The sequence below is a fragment of the Myodes glareolus genome, chromosome 11, assembly GCF_982192425.1.
Source record: "Myodes glareolus chromosome 11, mMyoGla1.1, whole genome shotgun sequence".
In the NCBI taxonomy this organism is placed as follows: domain Eukaryota; kingdom Metazoa; phylum Chordata; class Mammalia; order Rodentia; family Cricetidae; genus Myodes; species Myodes glareolus.
In genome coordinates this window covers 28223692-28242371 of record NC_142036.1, presented here as the reverse complement: position 1 = coordinate 28242371, position 18680 = coordinate 28223692, and the positions used below count along the sequence as shown (strand labels likewise).

Genomic DNA, 18680 nt, shown 5'->3' with positions numbered 1-18680 from the left:
CAAGAGGATTACTGGAGCTTGCTGACTTCCAGCCTAGCCAAGAAAATACAAGCCCCAGGTTCTGAGAGATACCCTGCCTTAAAGAAATAGATGCAGAGGGTAACAGAGAAGAACAATTGATGCATGCACTCTCTGTACAGACACACACACAAACAAACAATAAAACTGTATAATGATAAATATGCATGACAACACTAAAACAAAATCTAAAACATACATCACTTTGTATATTTACTTTATGTTTTGTATGTTTACTTTAAAAATTCTTTTTTGTTGTTGTTTGTTTGTTTGGCTGGTTTAGTTTGGTTTGGTTTAGTTTTTCAAGGAGATGGTTTTTTTTGTGTAGCCTTGGCTGTCCTGGAACTCACTCTGTAGACCAGAGTGGCCTTGAACTCACAGAGATCTGCCTGCCTCTGTCTCCTGAGTGCTGGGATTAAAGGTGTGCACCATCACTATCCAGCTTAAATATTGATTTTTTTAAAAGAAAATACTACAGAAGGGAAAATGTAAGTGCTCCATGTAACACAGCTATAAGACCAAACAATCTAGAGGAGAACAAATTCCTGATTAACAGTTATTTGCAGAAATAATTAAGATATTGGGATACCAAGAAAGCCAGTAAAATGAGTATAGCAACTGGGGTCACTGAGACCCCCAAAACATGGTAATTTCAATAATGATTACAAGTGTACTTGACCAGTCACATCTGTAATACAGTATCATGGTAATTTTTAGCTGTCAATTTAAACAGACCTGCCATCCTACTCATAGAGCCATGAACTTTTTTTTTTTTTTGTCAGAAGTTAAAATAAACCACAGGTACATTTCAAACTGCTGGTGAATCTGATCAATGCTAATGCCAAAGAAACATTTTTGAATGCGAAAGGATTTTCTAACATGAAACAGATCTGCAGTCTTTCTTACTCAAACTAACCTTTGCTAAACAAGGGTTTATCCCCATTGGTCTAGTTAATTTCTTGGCTCTCCTTTACATCCTTCCTCCAAGGTTTGAATTTGACCACTTGGCAGACCAGGAATTCCCACTAAAGCTAAAGGTCAACCATTTACACAATAGTTTGAGCAAATTCAGATAAATAATAGAAAGCTACCTGACAGCAAACATAAGGTAATCAGGCTAGGTTTCATATGCACACATGCATTCTGAGCAGTTCACAATTCAATACACTCGATTTTTTTCCCAAGGGTATTGAAATCATTAGAACAAAGTAAATGTTTCAGACTATTTCTTTTGAAATATAGAAACATACCTACTTGGCCAGTTGCCACTATGTTGATAAATTTGGGGTGCTGATTTACAGTGAGGCACAGAATGTCATCATTATGTTCCTGATAAAAACTCTGAGTCCCTATAAAGAAAGAATTTGAAAGTTAACTTTAAAAACTTTAAGATGCAAGAGCCAAATGCACTTATTTAGTACAATAAATTAATTTGTTCATTCAAAATTTATTTTGAACATATACCATGTAAGTGATTACTAGCAAAAGGATGACAGTGAATTGGTAATCTAAAGGGATAGAGTCCTGAAAAGGATAAACCACATAGAGCTGAAGATACCAAATGCCAAATGTTTGTTTATCTAACAAAAGGCTGGGGATGTAGCTAATTGTGCATACACATGGTTCATCAGAATGACGTGGGTGGTAATGAAAGTCAGCAATATAGATGGAAAAGTAAACAGGTACTAGGATTATGGAAGACTGATTACTTTCCTATCATCTTCCCTCTTTGATTTTGTAAAGAAAAAAATTTAGTAGAGTCACAGGAAAAGCAAAGTAATTTCTCACTTATTAATCTGGATGCTGTTTATTCATATTTCATATTCAGATTGTAAGTAGTGGCTTTTGATCAGAAAGCTAATATGGTTCCTCTCACAGGACTGCCAGTGAATGGACCTTTTAGAGTCTCCAACAATAGTCCGTGAAGAAGATAACAAGACTAAATAAAATAGGAAATGAAGTCAGGACAGTAGGTTGGATGTAGATTATAGAGGATCATGCACAGCAGGTTTTCCACAACCTCAACAATTACACTAACACAGCTATATTACTTATAATTCCTCAAAGCCCCTGGGTGGGGCAATACACACCTGCAATTCCAGAGAGGCAGATGGATCATTATGAATCTGAATTTGAGGCAAGCCTGGGCTACATACACAGTGAGTTCCACACTAGACTGAGCAACAGAAGAACTTGTCTCCATAAATAAATAAGACAGATAGATGGATAGGTAGATAGATAGATAGATAGATAGATAGATAGATAGATAGATAGATAGATAGATAGATAGATAGAATAAGCAAACAAAACTTCTCAAGTTGAAAAATGTGTTTTGTGTTTTCCAGAGCAGAAGGTGTAGTGAAAGGAGCGAACAAGTAATTATAGGCTGCTGGTTAAATTGGTGGAATATGAACTTGTAGACACTTCTCTGAACATTACAATGTAACTCTAACTGATAAGAAACAGTCAAAACCAATGCAGGGCATAGATAGGCAGATCTCTATTAGTTACAGCATGAGGCCAGCCTGGTCTACATAACAAGTTCCAGACCAGTCAAAGCTACACAGTGAGACCCTGTCTTGAAAAACAAAACAAAAACAAAAACAAAACCCCCCAAATTTAAATAAATAAAAATACTATTTGTAGCTTTAACAAATAATTTTAAGCTGCTAAATAAGTTCTAAATTAAAGACTATGTGTACAGGGAATTAAGACGTCCTACCTGTAGCAACATTGTGCAGAATTCCAACAGAGGCAGTGTGATAAATTATATCATCACCATCATTTAAGTAATGCACATTGTTCCTGCAGTCTCTGCCTCGATAGCCAAAGGCAAGCTCCAGCACAAGGTCCTATAACAATGACAAAACCATTGCACATGGTATCTTTTCTCAGGGTAAATGTTCACTAGAGCTCTGTGATACAGACCATACTAGCATTTTCTGTCAAAAGGAGAATGCTCTTTAGATATTTTATAAACTGCTAACACAAAATTAAACTTGACATTTAAATTTTAAATTAAATTTGCCTTTCATAATTTTACATATACATCACATAAAATAAATACACATACACACATGCATAATATACTTTGATTATTTTCCCCTACTATTCTCTTATACCTCTCCCACTGAACCCCTTCTTCTCCAAAAGTCCCCTCTTATTTTCCCATCTCTCGGTGTCCCATTACCTTTGACTGCTGTTTGTGTGTGTGTGTATGTGGCAGTTATTCACTTAAGAAAGGACAATTTACCAGGCGTTGTACCCCTGAAGAACACGATTTCTTTCCCCCAGTAACCACTGACTACAGCTCCTCAGGGGCCTCTGAGTCTATTCCCTATTGATGGTAGAGTATTGATGGGCCCAGTCTTTTGCAGCTGTGACTTCATGGGTGCAACAGTCATTAGACACACACACACACACACACACACACACACACACACACACACACAAAACTTTAAAAAAGGGGATGGGAACAATAAGGTCATCTCATTCCAAGAGAATAGATTTAATATTTTATGTGTTGAACATTGATACATTTCTTTTTTTAATTTATTAGATTTAAAAAAATACCAATCCAAGTTTGCACTCCCTCCCCTCCTCCCATTCCTTCCACATTCTCACCCCAACCCCATCTTATCCTCAGAGAGGATAAGGCATATTGCTTTGTGGAAGGTCCAAGGCCCTCCCTCCATACTATATCTAGGCTGAGTAAGGTATTCATCCAAAGAGAACAGGATCCCAAAAAGTCAGTACATGCAGTAGGGATGCGAGTAGCCCCGCAGTCTACCCCAGTCATGCAACTGTCAACCACATTCAGAGGGACTAGTTTGGTCCTATGCTTGTTCCTTCCCTGTCCAGCTGGAGTAGGTGAGCTCCTATTAACTCAGGTAAACTGTTTCAGTGGGTGAACCCATCATGGTCTTGACCTTTTTGTTCATATTCTCATTCCTTCCACTCTTTAACTGGACTTTGGAAGCTCAGTCCAGTGCTCTGATGTGGATCTCTGCTTCTGTTGCTGAATGAAGGTTCTATGGTGATATTTAAGATAATCATCAATCTGACCACAGAGCAAGTCAAGATTGGGCCCCCTCTCCTTTATTGCTTAGGGTCTTAGGTGGGGTTATCCTTAAGATTCCTGGAAATTTCTCTAGAGCCAGGTTTCTGCTAACCCTATAATGGCTCCCTCAATCAAGATATCTCTTTCCTTGCTCTCATCTTAGTCCTTCCTCCATCTCAACTATCCCATTCCCTCAAGTTCTCCTCAAACCTCCCCTTCTTCTTTCCTCTTCTCCTTATACCCTTCCTTCTACCCCTACCCTCATGATCCAGTTTTGTCAGGAAATCTTGTTGGTTTCCAATTTCTAGGTGTATCTATACATGTTTTTCTTTGGGTTCACCTTTCTTTTCTAGGATCATCAACCATAGGCTCAATGTCCTTTGTTTATAGCTAGTATCCACTTATGAGTGAGTACATACCATATTCATCTTTTTGGGTCTGGGTTACCTCATTCAGGATAGTGTTTTCTAATTCCACCCATTTGCATCCAAAATTCAAGATGTCATTTTTGGTTTTTGTTTTTTTGTTGTTGTTGTTGTTGTGGTTGTTGCTTTTGCCGCTGAGTAGTACTGTAATGTGTAAATGTGCCACATTTTCTTTATCCTTGTTTACAGGTTCTGGCTATTACAAATAATGCTGCTATGAACATAGATGAACAAAGGCTTTTGTAGTAATGATTGAGCATCATATTACATATGATTGGGTATATGCCCAAGAATGGTATTGCTGGATACTAAGTTAGGTTGAGTCCCAATTTTCTGAGAATCTGCCATACTGATTTCCAAAGTGGTTATACAAGTTTGCATTCCCACTAGCAATAGATGAATGTTCCCCTTACTCCACATCCTCTCCAACATAAGCTATCATTAGTGTTTTTGATCTTTAGCCATTCTGACAGGTGTAGGATGGTAATCTTAGAGTTGTTTTGATTTACATTTCCCTGATAGCTAAGGATGTTGAATATTTCCTTAAGTAACTTTTGGTCATTTGAGATTCTTCTGTTGAGAATTCTGTATAGTTCCATACTTCATTTTTTATTTGGGTTATTTAGAATTTTAATGTTTAATTTCTTGAGTTCTTTATATATTTTGGAGCTCAGTCCTTTGTCTGATGTGGTGTTGGTGAAGATATTTTCCCATTCAGTAGGCTGCCTTTTGTCTTATTGACTGTGTCCTTTGCTTTACAGAAGTTTCTCAGTTTCAGAAGGTTCTATTTATTTATTGTTGCTCTCAGTGTCTGTGTTACTGGGGTTATATTTAGGAAGTGGTCTTCTGTGCCCATGCATTGAAAACTACATCCCACTTTCTCTTCTATCAGGTTCAGTGTAGTCAAATTTATATTGAGGTCTTTAATCCACTTGGACTTGAGTTTTGTGCATGGAGATAGATATGAATCTATTTTTATTCTCCTACATATTGACATCCAGTTATGCCAGCACCATTTGTTGAAGATGTTTTCTTTTTTCCATTGTACAATTTTAGCTTCTTTGTCAAAAATCAAGTGTTCATAGGTGTGTGGATTAATATCCAGGTCTTCAATTTGATTCCATTGGTCAACCTCTCTGTATTTATGTCAATATCAAGCTGTTTTCATTACTGTAGCTCTGTAATAGAGCTTGATGTCAAGGATGGTGATGCCTCCAGAAGTTCCTTTATTGTACAGGATTGTTTTGACTATCCTACGTTTTTTGTTTTTCCATATGAAGTTGATTATTGTTCTTTCAAGGTCTGTGAAGAATTGTGTTGGGATTCTGATGGGGTTTGCTTTGAATCTATAGATTGCTTTTGGTGGGATTGCCATTTTTACTATGTTGATGCTACCTATCTAAAAGCATGGGAGATCTTTCCATGGCTTAGCCGTTAAAGGCTAGGCTCACAACCAAAAACATTGATACATTTCTTACAATTAAAAGAATGTGACAGTTACTTGTTCTATGCCCAAATTAGACACCCAGGAGAACCCAAAGATGTTCTGACAAATCATAAGTAAAGGTCTGGCAGAGGCTCCTACAACAAGGAGCATTCCTTTTCAATGCCTTATGGGTGATGGGAGGGAATACAATCATCTGTATTCCTGCAGCTGTGTACTTTCCCCCTGCTGGATCTAGCACAATGTGCTTGTTTGCTGCTGACAGTGGCCTTATGAATTGCCTATGAGGAAGTTTCTTGACGGAAGAGAGGAGGAGAAACACTCTCCATGTGCCCTTATATATTAAATATATCACATGGGGTAAAAAGTTCTGGAAATAGTGTATTTTCTTGTTAATTTATAAAGTCAATTTACAAACTATAAGACACCACCAAGGTGTCTGTGCTTCCCTATTCACTCATGAAATCATTCATATAAATTTACATTTAGACGTTCTCCAAAATGCAGACCAACTCAGGATATTATTTATTTAAGAGTAAAAGACTCATTTGAAATTAAGAGAAGCAGAGAGTATCAATCCAAATTTCAGACCTGAATAATAATTAAGCAAACAACTTTTACAACCAACCAAGCAAAGATAATTCAATATACCAAGTTTCATGAAAGTTAAAGGTAAAACTTGAAGGTTCTATAAAAAGGAAGCTTTAGAATATTGGGAAATTTGTTTCCCTTACCTCTATGGGTCTCTTCTTCTTGCCAACATTGTTTGACTGAAGTTTCTCTGGCTGTGGTGGGGCCCTACTCACTGGGGGCCTGGAATAGAGGGGTGGGAAGGAAGAAAGACAGAATTACCTGGGGATTCCACTGGGTCTCCCAACCTGCCCTCCAGAAATGTCACCCTCCCCAAAGGGAGCCTACTCTAATTTTACTAGACTGTGTTCTCTGTAGCTTGATAATTTCTAATGCAGAAAGAAATAGTATTTTTATTCATTTTTACTTTTTATATCTTTGGTCTGCATCTCATAATGAAAATAATGTAGCATAAGAACAGTATAAGAATGTTAGTTTGACACACTCATTTCTGGATGGATTATTGTTCCAAAGCATCTCTTATGGCTCACATAGCAGATATATAAACATTCTGACAGTGAATTTGGATAACATGAACTTTCTGTACTGCTGATAACATAACTCACACGAGTTCACATCTATAATGGCCTGTCCTCCATGCTCCTCCATGCCCTTTACTGTCCCACTCTCTGAGGTCTCTCATGGTGGCTAATGGCATCAACACCAGAAAGTTATTCAAGGAAGTCATTTTATAGTCACAAAGCAAGGTAAAAAAAAAAAAAAGGCCATTACCACAACTACTGTCTCCAAATCTCCTTCTCGAGTCTATTTATGGAATATTAATCACCTTTCCCTACATAATAGTTTTTGAATCAAGCCCTCTCTTATCTGCTCAGAATCTAGTAAAATGTTTCCTATTCCAACAGGGGTATAGATTCATATTCTGAATTATATAATTGTGGAAGAACTTTTGTAAAACCTTTTACTTAATTTTTAAAAATCACTTACTAGTTCATCTCAACCATTCAATTCATCTCAAAATTCAAATATTTTATAATCTGAACACTGAACTTGAATCATGTATTAACTCCTCTCTAAATTTTAAACTCAATTTATAACTAAATTAAAAATGATACTCATTAATTTTGTAAAAACTTCCAACATTTAATAATTTACTAAAGCCATATAACTAGACTTCAAAAGTATTGTCAAGTTACACATTTGCAAAGCTAAAAGAAATGTTGCATCTTTTAAAATATGTGTGTGTGCGCGCACACACACACGTGTGCGCACAAGCCCACGCATGTCTGAGTGCATGTGCATCATGTACATGCAGGAACCCACAGAGGTCAGAAGAGGTGTCAGATGCCCTGAAACTGGAATTAAGGATGGTAGTGAGCCACCCTGTTTGGTAGGAACTGGACCTAGTCCTCTACAAGTACATCCAGTGCTCTTAACTATTGAGCCATCACTCCGGCTCTGGTGCATACTGAACATATAACATAAAATACATGCAGAGTGTTGGGAATCTAGCCTGGTGGCAGCATGGTGGCCGAGCATAAGCCAAGCCTGAATTTGATACTATGTACTGTAAAACAGTGTTAAATAAATGTACATATTCACATACAACATGAAATTGTATGTACTGAGCATGACTGACTGGTATCATAAAAAAATATCTTCATCAAGTATGTGTAACTTTCCAAGTTATCACAGAAATTTAAAGTTCAAATCTTCACATTTTTGAATGTTCATAAGTAAAAATAGAAGTTAATTAATAATATTTAACATTTAAGAAAATTCCTACCAGAACTAGCTCAAAAAATGCCAGAAAGTCCAGCTTTTCTTCCAAGTCAACTTTTTGTGAACTTTTATTCAATGTGTAAGAATCTGATAGCTTTAATTCTAACCCTGTTAGCAAGTTTTATCTAAAAAAACCTTACATAACAATTAAGCATATTTAAATTTTATAAATATTATTTACATAATCCATATTACTGCTTAAAATGAAACTATCTGGCTTATAAAATTATACAATTTGGATGCATAAAATGTTAGTAATACAGTGACTTATGGAAGCCAGATAATTAAGATGTTCCTTCATGGAGAGGGAAGTGGGAACAGAGGTGGAGAACAAAGTAACACTGCTCATTAATTAAAACAGGAGAGATGACAAAAACACAAAATTTGGTCTTGTAAACATAGCAAGGACAGGGTTACCTGGATCCTCTTTTCAGCAGCAGAGAAGAAAAGAAAAAGGATTTTAACACATACCTGAATTTTAAACATTATCGCAGAATCTCACATAATAAAATATTGTTAGGCTTAGCACAGATAAACTGTATTGCACACATTAAAGGCTTGTTTTTATTACTGTACTTAAGCTTAAATTAGTTCATTAATGGCATATAAACCAGAAAATTAAAAAAGAAGAAAGACATAAGAATTCAAAATGTTTTGCGACACTCTTTAGAGGGTCATTCATCTTATCTTTTTTCTTAAGAAAGGAAAAGAGGACCTTAGCCAAGTATTAATGGGGCTGCTTTTAAAGAAACTGTCTCATGAGATCATCTTGCAAATCTAAGAAGGTTCTTCAGGTACCAACTCAAGCAGGCAGATTCAGTCATTCAAGGTCTTACTGAGTTTGGAACTTGGCAGCAAAGCAAGTATCATTTAAAAGAAGAATACCAACTGAGCACGTTGGTACTTGTCTATAATGCCACTACACTCTGAGAAGCCAAGGCAGGAGGGTTGCCGTGAGTTCAAGGCTAGCCTGAGCAAGACTATTAGTGCCAGGGCAGTCAGGGCTACACAGCAAGACTGTCTCAAAACAAAACTACCTTTCTCTCCCCTTCCCCAAAAGAAAAATTTCCTTAATAGCAGAATGAAGCTTGGCAGGTGGTAGGTGACGGAGATCCCTGATGCAGGAGAATTGTCTGTATTCTGTCAATCATATTTTAATAAAACGCTGATTGGCCAGGCAGGCAGTATAGGCGGGAAAACCAGACAGGAAGTAGAGGTGATGCAATGAGAACAGGAGACTTCTGGGAAGCAGGGAGGTTCCTCTGCCATTCCTGTGCAGACCACCGAAGAGGCAACATGTAAGCTGTCACACTGAGAAAGGTACTGAGCCCATGTGGCTAACACAGATAATGATAATGGATTAATGTAAGTTACAAGGACTAATAAGGAGCCTGACCTAATGGGCCAATCAGTTTATAACCTTATGGAGTCCTGTGTGTGATTTTCTTTGGGGTTTGCCGGCTGTGGGGTACAGGGTGGGACGGAAACCCCAACAAGCCGGCCCCCTCATGTTACAGATCCCAGCATTCTGGAAGCTAAGGAGAAGGAATCTCAAATGCCAGCCAGCCATGTCTACACTTTTAAGATTCTGCTCAAAACACAAAAATAAAATAAAACAAAAATACAAGGTTTGAGGATGCAACTGTGTTGGAACATTTGCCTACCGCCTGAGGCCTGGATTCAAACCCAGGAGTGGAAGGAGAATGATGATAGCATCATCACTAACAGAACTGAAAGGATCACAGGAGGCTTCCACAGCTTTCCTGTCAGATGCTCGGCCAAGCACACTTGCCATGGCGAGATTACTTCACATAAAAAGTTGTCCATATTCAAGACAGCAATTACAACTCCACTTAGCTTCATGTTTCAGACAAGTGATTCCTAAAGAACTGAGTGCTCTTAGCAACAGCCTTCCAACTTTTCCTCACTCTGGTTTCTTCTACAGTATTCAGAATGGCTAGGATTTCCTTTATTGTGGAATTTAGTACTAAACACTACTTTCCATACCGAACTAGGTCTGGATACTTCATTTCTGTTCATGTAAGATTATGTGGGCCTGTTCAGAAGTCAAGTCATACTCTAAAGTCATCTTTGCATATTACTCTGTTGAAAACACAATGAGTTTCCAAGATAATTAATTTCATTTGCCAAATTATTTAAGGAAACAGAATGGGTTTCTGAACAATCTGGTCTCAAATGAACTTTTCATCCTCAACTCCTATCATTTTTTAGAAAGTAGTATCTTCTTACTTCTAAAATTGACTTATTCCCATGATGTCTCCTTTAGAATTGCTCTGAGGACATTTCCATCTTACTGAAGGTAGTTGCAAGTCAGTGCTCCTACAGCCTTTTTTATTCATGTAATTTTGTTAAACACAAAATACTATAATTATCCTATTTTTAAATGGATGAGTATATTACGCATCATTAAGTGGAACAATGTTTATGAAGTGAATAATCTTCCATTGATAAATACATATGATTATGTGAGTTCTCATGGGCATCTAAAGGAAGTACTAAAATTCATGGATTCATGAAAAGTCATTTGTAAAATTATAATGAAGGCCTACTTACAAAATAACAATCACATTTCATTTTCTAATCTTTTTATCAGGTGTAAGTAAATATTTTATAGTAAAAATTAATACCTTGACATACTCTAGGGATCAAAATAGAACAATAAACATTTTAATAGAATATATTCTTTTAAAAAAGCACTTACCTTACTACCCCCTGTCTTTGAAAGGCAAAGGAGAAGAAAGTGGGAAAACACATAAAAAATTGATGGTAAATATACATAACAATAAGCAAAATAAAAGCTACATCAAAAGAACTTTAAGAAAACACAAAATTTCTAATTTTATAACAGGTTTTGTATATCTTAATTAAAATACTAGAAATTGACTAAAATTAACTACCTTAGGTACAAAATATTTGCATAAAATATTTATTGAAAAATAAAGTCATATCACTATCAAAATCATTCAGAAAAAAATCCACAAAAAGTATTAACTATAGTAGTAATCAACTATCATCAGAAATAATTCCTTTGAAGTAGATGATTTGATGCTTAGCTGATTATGAAGTAACTGATTAATATTTAATGGCTAACATTAAAATATAAAACAACTATTTAAATTGCTAAAGTATACTTTGAATAATATATTCAAAACTGGCAGGATAAGTATCTCTTTTGATCTCCTTTTAATTTATTATTTTTTTGTGAAACTGAGGACTCTTATGAGCCACATTAGTGACATCTGTCTCAGCATTTTCAAAAGAATTTAGCAGAACTGATACTATGGAAATTGAGAATGAAATGCAAAAAAAAAAATTTCAAGAATAAATTTGAGAAGTTTGCTACAAAAAATCCAAACTAGAGCTGGGCATGTTGGCTTCCACCTATAATCCCAGCAACTGAGATGTGGAGGCAGAAAAAGTATGCATAGGAAGCAAGTCTGGGGTGCTGTTCACAGTGAGATCCAGGCCTGACTGGACTACAAAGTCAACAAACAAACAAAAAACCTAACAGAAATGGTTACAGCAATGAAAACATTAAACAGTTTCAAAATCTGCCCTCACATGAAAGGCTTCACCAATGAAGAGAAATCAGCTTTACTGTGATCAAGTGTGGCTTCCAGAGTAAAGTTAGGTTATACAACAAACTGATCTGAATGATAACATTTCTTATTGAAAAAAATCAATAACTTATGAAAGAGATTATAGTACTTTTTATTTTTTTATTACGTGGAAGATAGAATTTCCTTAAATAATACTAATTCTTCAAATATTCAATTTACAGAATCCTTATTTGTTTATTTATATGTGTTCCTGTAATTAATAAATATTAAGGTAGTACTCTTTGTGAATGTTTAATCTCAGGATTAATATTTTAGGCTACTCTTTCTTTTTGTCAATGAAACAGGCTCTCACTTTGTAGACCTGGCTGACCTAGAAATTGCTTTGTAGAACAGGCTGTCCTCATGTTCACAGAGTTCTGCTTCTGCCTCCCAAGTGCTAATGTCACTATGTATTATATTTCATTAAATGAGAGTGTGTCATTAGTAAAGATATATTTCTTAATTATTAATATTTAACTCTTGAGTATTTTATTTAGAACTTCAAATAATCCATAGATAAGGATTATAGCTCTCATTCTGCTAAAAGTAAAGACATAGCTTGAGAACAGATTAATACTTTTCAAGGTCAAACAACTGCTAAATGACACAAATGGCTGTCTTAGCCTTTTGTCTGATCCACATGTATGAACTTAGCACTAGACACTATCTTCTAGCAAGCTGCCTTATTCTGGAGTTTTAATATAAGTATTCAGATCACGGTATGAATTGACTTTTCTAACATTTTTATACTTTGCTTCTTCACACAGAGAAAATGCACACCACCCTCTGACTCTTCTTTAGATGACCACCCACTGTGGTTACCTGAACACTTAAGGACACACTGAGCACCTGAAGCAGAGCGGAGCTGCATTCCCTGGGAACACTGCCAGCAGTGAGTCCTAGAGCGCCTAGTCGTCTGTCTCCTTCCCCACTATTAGGTACAGCTCACCCCTAACTTCATCTCTATCCCTGAACATTAAACCCACCTTTCATGTTATTTGCTTTTCCATCAAACATGAACTTCTTATAGTAAAGTTTCCTTCATCGCAGCCTTTTCTGGAAGTCACTGCTATCCCATCCACCATTACCTGTTTCTCACCTTCTCTGAACAATGTCTTTTATTATTTCTTAAAACCGTTTCACTTGTGAAGTCTGTACCATTGACTCAGTTTGCTCTTTTTGTTGTTCTCAGAATAGATCCCAGGCCTCACACATGCTGGCAAGTACTCTATCACCGAGCTACACATTCAAATCCCTAATGCCTCTTCACTGTTCATCCTTGACTAGGAATACATTAGGTCAAATTCTCTTCTCAGCAAAGACTACTAAAAAGTTCTCTGCTGGGCTGGGAAGAAGCTCAGTCAGCAATGTACTTGCCTTACAAGCATGAGGACCTAAATTCAATCTTCAGAACCCATGTTAAAAAACAAAACAAACAAACCAAACAGGTGTTAACCCTGAGACTTCCTGATCAGCCAGACTTTGATATTTGGGGAATTCTAGCCCAGTGAGAGATTTTGTCTCTAATTAATTAATGGGTGGCTCCTGAGAAACAAAAGCTAACAGCCAAGGTCTTTCTTTGACCTTCACGAGCACTTGTGTTCATATGCAAGCACACAAACATGTCTCGTATGTGTATACAAAAAACAACACAGGAGTTTTCTTTTCATAAAATTGCTCTGCATGTGTTGATCCTATACGAAGACCCGTAATTTCCAGTAAGAAATTCCACTTCAACTCATGTTCTGGGTACAGTTTTTGAAATAATGGCAGCTGATACTTCATTGAGGGCTTTTAGAGACTGGGTCACACCTAATCTATCACACACAATTATGAAAGTCAGCAAATAAGATTACTCCAATCACAGTAACTGTATATATGGATATAACATTGCCTGAACTCCTTGTAAATACAGTGTAAACACCAAGAGCACTTAAGGACAGTTTCTAACAGTGGTTCACAACTGTATAATTCAATATATTATTAGCAGTGTCTACATAAAATTTACATATAATTCAATTTTTAGATATAGTTCAATTTTTTATATCATTATCATTTTTCACCTAACTTTAAGTTTTATTATTACCTCTCATCAACTGATGGCTCTTTTTGTTGCAAATGAGGCTTGACTCCAAGCATTGGGCGGATATTGGTTGATAAGGCTCTGATGGTGTAACTGATTTCATTCTCTCTTGTCACATCACTATCATAGCCTACCATCAAATACAATGGTTATCAAACGATAGCAAGGTGATCACTTACATTCTTATAAATTCTATTTCTTCCAACAGTGTAAAATAAATTGTTAAAGCCACATTACTAAATACAGAACTAGAAAGATTTATGTGAAGAATATTTAGTAATATGTAATAATGTCTACTAATTATCACTAATTATGCACTACAAGCTACAAATATGAACTCAATCATCTCATTTTTATTAAAAATATTTTGAACATAAGGGCATAATTATAATAGTATATACTTTCAACTGTTAAGTGTGAGTGGTTAAATTATTCATCTTATGTTTTTATAATTACTGATATTACTGACATATTAAGAAAATAAAAATTATCTTAAAATATAAAGCTCAATAACATAAAAGCTTTTAACAGCACTTAAAATATGATTGGCTGGCTTAGATGGTGAATATCTAAGCCATCAATACATGCCAGTCATGAATCACAAAAACAATTTTATTGTAAAACTGACCCAAACACTAATAATACAATTGTTGAAACACATTACTATTTATTTTTAACTTCTGTAGTTTAAATCAGTAGAGCTATTTTTTCTGTTTTTACTAAGATATTTTAAAATGACATACCTCCATCTTCTTCAGAATCTATATCAGATTCTTCACTATCACAAGACTTTTTTTCTCGATAGCTCTCCATTTCGTTTGTCCACACCATTAAAGACATATCTGCACCTCCTAGGGTAACCAGCATGCTGTCATCATAAGTCCAGCGAACATTTGTGACATGTGTGCTGTGAGCCACATACTTCTTAAACTTTCCAAATTTTCCCTGAAAATAAAACAAATTCAGACATGCTTTCTGAATTCTAGCACTGAAACCTTTGTTTTTAAAGTTTGATATATATATACATATATACAAAATATGTATACACACAATATATTTCACTTCAATTCACTGTGCTCTCTTTGGTAAGTACTGCCTACACATAGTTTCTTTCTTTCTTTTGTCCTTTGGTGTTCCACACCTGCTAAGCAGGCAATAGGTACTCTACTATAGAACTACATCCTCCAGAATTACAGTTCCCTTTTAAATACCAAGTGAACTGTAAGTTATAGACCCAGGAAAGATTAGTAATGCAAGTAAATTTGAGATCAATAAACTATAAGCAGGTTTTAAGTGAACATCTTTTCAAAGTTGCTAAGGTTTCTTAAATAAATAAAGCATAGGGGCCAGGAAGAGAGTTCAGCAGGTAAAGGAAAGGTACTTGCTGCCACGTCTAATGATATGAATGTGATCTCTAGACGCCATGCTGGAGAAGGAGAGAACCAACTTCAGCAAGTATCCTCTGACCTCTACGTGAAGTCATACATATGCTCACATACATACACATATATGTGTACATATGCCCACCAACCCCCACATCCAAATAAATAAGAAAAAATGTAAAAGCCTTTTTTAAAGTAAGCAAAACATAGTGAGTAGCAAAATTAGTGAGTTCTCTGTGGGGAAAAGAGAGGGCTGGTAAGATGACTGAGCAGACAAACGGACTTGCCGCAAAACCCGGTGACCAGAGTTTAATTTTCAAAACACTTGGTGGAAGGAGAGAACTGACCCTCCAGGTTGTCCTCTGGCCTCCATCTGTATACAGGCCATGAGGCACATGTGCTGTTGCCCACAGATAAATGTAATAGATACTCCCTTTTTTTTTCTGAGTAAGTGGGATATTTATTTAGTGGGTTTTGGGGGAAGGCGGGAAGGGAAGAAGGGAGAAGAGCTGAGAGAGGCAGAGAGAGAGAAAGACAGACAGAGACAGTGAGAGGGAGGGAGAGAAACAGAGAGAGGGGGGAAGGGGAAAAGTGGGGGGAAGGGAGCGAGGCAGAAGCTGCCTTTTCAGGGGAGAGATGGAAAAAGCCGACCCTTTTATTTTTAAGTTGAGGAGGAGTCTGTCTTCAAAGCACAGAGTTTCTCTAAGATTGTGTGGTTCTTGCTATAGTGAGCTCTCCCCTTTCTCTCTTCCCTTCTCCCATTGAGTTTAAACTTCCTGTTTGGGATGTTTATTTGAGTGCCCAAGCTCCCAATAAGAAGTTTTAAACCTATATTTTCATTTCAGTATCTAAAAATGCTTATATGGGCAGCTGAGGTTAGCATGAACGAAATATCATGATTTATTTTTAGCATCCTACTTCAAATTTTGTTCATATTCCTATTGATGCTAAATTATAATCTATAGCGTAATTTATGACAACTGGGAAGTAAATGCCCTTGCACTCTATATACAAGTTTTATTTTTGTAGTAAGTAGAGCCTTAAGTTTTACAGTAGTGTGAATAGAGGTTAGTAAAAAGATGAGTTGAACAATCAAACAACACAGCCTAGGTAATGTAGCACTGTAAAGAATCTGTACTATCTGGTTTCAGAAAAAAATCATGACATTAATCAGTGTTATTTAATTTTATTCAAATATTTAATATTTAATTGCCCTCTTTTCTAATGTAAAACTACATTTACAAAGTTTATATTGACTCCTAATGCTATATATTTAAGTTATATTTATAATTAATTATAAAATTTATTTAATAGTGATAAAAAGAACATTGAGGGAAATGTATATAGTTAATAATGAAAACCACTATACAATATAACATACTAAACAAGGCACCGAACAGTATGTAACATACAAACCAAGGCACAGTTTAGTAAACTATAATATTTATTTTAGATAAAGGCTAGAAATATGATGCCAAGAATAGGAAAAACAATTCCAAACCTCTGGTGATATAGCATTACTCACTATCTATGCATTATTAATATTAAAACAATGACATCGTGCTACTTTCACCACTTTCATTACAATGATCATTAGATAAGTTAAAGAAAAACACATACTTTAGCTGGGTATCTAAACAGTTTCACGAATCCCAAATCATCTCCTGTGGCTAGGACCATTTTGTCACTGGTGAGACAAGAGGCAGTTACATCTGTGACTTCTCCAATTATTGGCCAAATTCCCTCACAACATAAACCAAGTACACTTGTCCATGAGGCCCAACTAATTTTTTCCACCTAAAAATATAAAAAAATGCTGTAAGTTTCTAATATTTAATATGCAAAGTCTGAACATTTCTCTGTCACTACCTAAGATTTAACAGTAAAACTGCCTTTATAAACTGGTTTTATACGTACCCAGGCCCACCACCCGCAGAGAATTTCAACATGATACTGTCCAGGACATACTATATACATACTATCTGTCCTAGCTTCTGAAAAACAATAATAAATAAAACTACTTCTTCCTGCAGATTAGCCAAAAACAATATTTACTATGCATCTAAGTCTCTATTAATGTGTCATAAACATGTTTTCCAATTAGTCTAGAAATTAAGACTCTGAGAGCCTCTTTCTTTATTTAGCCCCGTTCACATCAAATCTGCTGAGCATCTCTTCCTAGGTCATGCCAAAGTAGTAATATTATCAGACACAAGACTGAGAATAATTTTCTTTCCTTCGTCCTTCCCCATCTCTGCTCTCTTCCCTCTCCCACCCTCATACATACCTGCAAGAACAAACACTTAGGTACACAGGCTTCAAAAGATGTAATGCAGTCGGTACTTCAAAGGAGATGGCACATCCTCTATTATCATCCTTTTAGGACAGTGATTCAAGTGCAGCTAAGTATACAAGTTTTTATATTCCCTTTGCTTTCTTTTTGGAGGCAGTGCTTCTCTATGTAAACCCTGTATAACCTAGAACTCACTGTGTAGACCAGGCTGGCCTAGAACTCATAGAGATCTGCCTGCCTCTGCCTTCCCAGTGCTGGGATTAAAGGTGTGCTCCACCAGGCCCAGATTCCTTCTTTCACAAAGTTTCCCTTTCCTTTACCCATCTAGGTATCTATGTAGCCCAGTAAAACAAAGTCACCCACAGACCTATCCAAACAATGTGAGAATGGTCATCACATGTAGGAAGGAGGCATTAGCTTTCCAATCAATGTCAATTATACAAACATCACTTCAAGCATCACCATCTTCCTACCTCTGTAGTGGGGATAGTTTGTTTTTTCCCTCTGGGAGCTTCAAAGAATAACTGCTCTTTAGCACCAGTGTTGACTTGTAAAAGCTTTCCTTAAAAGAAAAAAATTTAAAAGTTATATACATATTAAAACATATAAATAAAAATATCATGACCCTGAACCAAAATTCTCAGAAAGAAAACAAAACATAATGCATGATAAACATCTCACAGGCTGATCAGAATTGTGTAATTCTCTAGGGAGAGTGAAATATTCTGGTCTGGAGACAAATTATCATGGGTTAGCTTTAGTTCCCTAAGAAGTCATTTACAACTCCCCTATGCATGAGACCTGGCATGTTTGTGACTATTAATTAGGAAAATCCTTTTAGGACATTCATAACCCTAGTTTCCACCGATCCAGAGACCCTAATGTCTGCAGGCAGCATCTGAGGCCTTAAACAGAGCTTCCTCTTTGCAAAACCCATCTACCCGGCCTAAACACAAATGTACTTTTAAAATGTCTTGATTTA

The 18680-nt window shown here is 36.2% G+C and overlaps 1 protein-coding gene across 2 annotated transcripts in view; it reads right to left on the bottom strand.

Annotated features, from left to right (window-relative positions):
- The window catches only part of Eml5 (EMAP like 5), a 140891-nt gene that overhangs the window by 30175 nt on the left and 92036 nt on the right, over positions 1-18680 (bottom strand). For both annotated transcript variants that reach the window (XM_087911581.1, XM_087911580.1), the window contains exons 24-31: positions 18172-18260; positions 17026-17202; positions 14767-14968; positions 14027-14153; positions 11043-11057; positions 6682-6760; positions 2741-2870; positions 1269-1367 (exon numbers count right to left, since the gene is read on the bottom strand). In XM_087911581.1, the coding sequence (XP_087767707.1) occupies positions 1269-1367; positions 2741-2870; positions 6682-6760; positions 11043-11057; positions 14027-14153; positions 14767-14968; positions 17026-17202; positions 18172-18260 (918 nt within the window). The remainder of the gene's footprint in view (positions 1-1268; positions 1368-2740; positions 2871-6681; positions 6761-11042; positions 11058-14026; positions 14154-14766; positions 14969-17025; positions 17203-18171; positions 18261-18680) is intronic.